Here is a 2730-nt window from a genome sequence, read left to right on the forward strand (position 1 = left end):
GTACACCAACTATCTGACTTGACACATTTCAATTAGCTTAAAAATGACGAATATACCTTATTAAGATGCTAGTCAAAATGAATCCATATCCATTGCTTGCATTAGTTGATGCCGAGCAATCTTGCACTTTCTGCAATTGTCCGTTGGCCAACTAGCTTTTATTTTTCGGATAATTTTTTCTTTTATAATATATGTTTCCCTCTTTGTTACAATTGAAAGTTGCTAAGTGCATCAAAAGGATAAATCACCTAGATATAAGCAAAGAGGGGCATGAAAATAGAAATCCCATTTATTTATAGCTTTTACAATTTTTATCGGTATGTTTTACAAAGGTGGTGTATATACCTTGTGTTTAAGTATACACTATATGAATTTGTCTATTTATTAGATGCACATATCTAAATACTTAAAGTGGCCCATGTATATTCCAAATTATTATGTTCTACATATATGGTATAATTTACTACTGCTTGTTAGTTCATTATTCGATGAGATAAGCATTTATATAACCATAAGAACCATAAACTTACCAATATTTAGAAATTATAGTGAATTTAGATAGTTGGCTTGTGAGACATCCTTATGCGGATAACAAAACCATACATAATCCTGACATGGAAAACTAGTCATGTTAGATCCTTAGTTGGATTACAGGTCTAAGTTGCATAGGGTGTTAAAAAGTCTAAAACAACACTAATTAAAGGCCCAAGAGAAACCCACCAGAGGTGGGCACTAGCACTCCAAGCATTCTATATATAGGATACATGTACCCTCTTATTTTCTCACAAAACACAACGAGATACAACTCCCCCCCCCTTCAACTAGCCCATTCAGTTCTCTCTTTTCCACTTCCTGCACACAATCATCTCCATGGCTAGTCCATTCGGTGTCTTGGTTTGTCTACTCATAGTGCTACCAAAAATCCTTGCTATTTCTAGCCCCATCGACGAGATTGCACCTCTTAAGACATGTCAGTTCCCTTGTATGACCGAGGTTAACTTGCATTTGTTCTTGCACCAATTCGTCGACGGGCCAAACAACCCAAATCGCAATGAGGAAACCTTACTCCAAGCAAGTTTTCCTTTTGGGTTTGGGACGACGATAGTTCATGACTGGACTCTTACCGAGACAACAAATTCCAGAGACACGGTTGTTGCACGTGTACAAGGTGTGCATGTCCAGGCTGGTTTAACCAAGCCTAACAGATGGTACACGACTCATAACATAGAGTTTCAGCAAGGAAGGTAATATGTTTAGCTACTTTTCAATATCTAAGTATATTTCATGAGTTCTTTGCCTGCAACATTAAATTTATGTCCTTACCTGTACTATATTTGTAGCCAAAAATTTCACACACCTTACTAGTGTATTGACACATATTAATAAGTGTGCATTTGTCAAACTCTACATGCACTTCTGACCCTATGACGGAACTTTCTATTTTGAACATGAAACAGGTTTGCGGGGTCCACCCTTCAAGTGATGGGTATAACCGCAGGTTTGGAAAGTGGGCAGTGGTCTATTGTCGGTGGAACTGGTCAATTCATTATGGCACAGGGTATAATAAGTTTCACAAATCATCCGGCCTCTACTTTTGAAGATGGTATTAAAGAACTCAATATTCGTGTACGCTTCACAAGGGATATTACACAAGCCGTAAGTATAATATTATGAGTTTATATTCAAATTCTTGTGCTCTATTTGTTGAAGGGGAATGGATTTTACTGTACATATTATCCTACTGAAACTAAATTACATTAAGATATTTGTGGACATTCAAGTGCAAATGCATTAGCCATATTTAACTAAATCAAATGCTTGTTGAATGTTTTGTGCATTTAGTTTATAGGATGTTGCATATCAAGTAATGAAGCTTTATGTACAAATGCTTGACATGACACTAGCCATGGTTTCACTTTTCGCTGCAGGCTTGAGGCGCATCTCGTCCGTTGAAAGACTAGCGCCAATGTCAGTAATTTGACGGGGAAATGTGTTTGCATTTTGCTTGTAGTGTGATAGATCATTGTTTTGGTCTGCCTGTGGCATTAGAGTATGCGTTAGCATACCGTCTTTCTATCTTTCATTCAAAATATCATGTGGGTTTCTCGGACGGTGGATATCCAGTCCATAATCTGTGTCAACCCATCTGTTTGTTGGTGTCTATGTAATGTCTTGGTTATGATGTGGAATAATGGAGCTTGTTTGTTTGAGAAAGTGTTATACCCACATAATTATATTATTTGTGTTAATCATCAGACAAGCATATATGAAAACTTAAAGCAAAATAAATTAATGAACACAAGAGCAGCGTTATTCATACACTTAACAGTGTCTATCCCAAAAGAAGTTTACCTCAAGGACCATAAGAGCCCCATTGTTTTCCACAATGTCTAGAATAGTTGCCAATAAAGATATCACCCAGGCGGCCATGACATAATGCAATCATAGAAAAATTATAGCCATGTTATTTGGTAGCATCGACAGATGCATATACATGTCTTGTACTCTTTTTACAAATACACAAAAGATTTGTCCATTGATGTATTGCAAGGGGAAAAATTGATGCATGTTATAGAATTGAGGCTCGTAACCACAAGGACCTAGGATCCACCTTGACTCGAACAAGGCAGGGCTACAACGGTTGTACTTCCTCCATAAAGAAATATAAGAGTGTTTAGGGAGAGCGGCCTTACTGAGATGGGCGGCATCTGAACATGTTATCTTGGTCGT

General features: G+C 37.3%; 1 protein-coding gene across 1 annotated transcript; it reads left to right on the plus strand.

Moving 5' to 3' along the window:
• The first annotated feature begins 805 nt into the window (after positions 1-805).
• Positions 806-2216, plus strand: LOC123170326 (dirigent protein 5). The gene is made up of 3 exons (XM_044588176.1): positions 806-1244; positions 1458-1656; positions 1929-2216. The coding sequence occupies exons 1-3, from the start codon at positions 871-873 to the stop codon at positions 1932-1934; spliced, it is 579 nt and encodes a 192-aa protein (XP_044444111.1). The 5' UTR covers positions 806-870; the 3' UTR covers positions 1935-2216.
• Positions 2217-2730: the final 514 nt, after the last annotated feature.

The sequence above is a fragment of the Triticum aestivum genome, chromosome 7D, assembly GCF_018294505.1.
Source record: "Triticum aestivum cultivar Chinese Spring chromosome 7D, IWGSC CS RefSeq v2.1, whole genome shotgun sequence".
NCBI lineage: Eukaryota > Viridiplantae > Streptophyta > Magnoliopsida > Poales > Poaceae > Triticum > Triticum aestivum.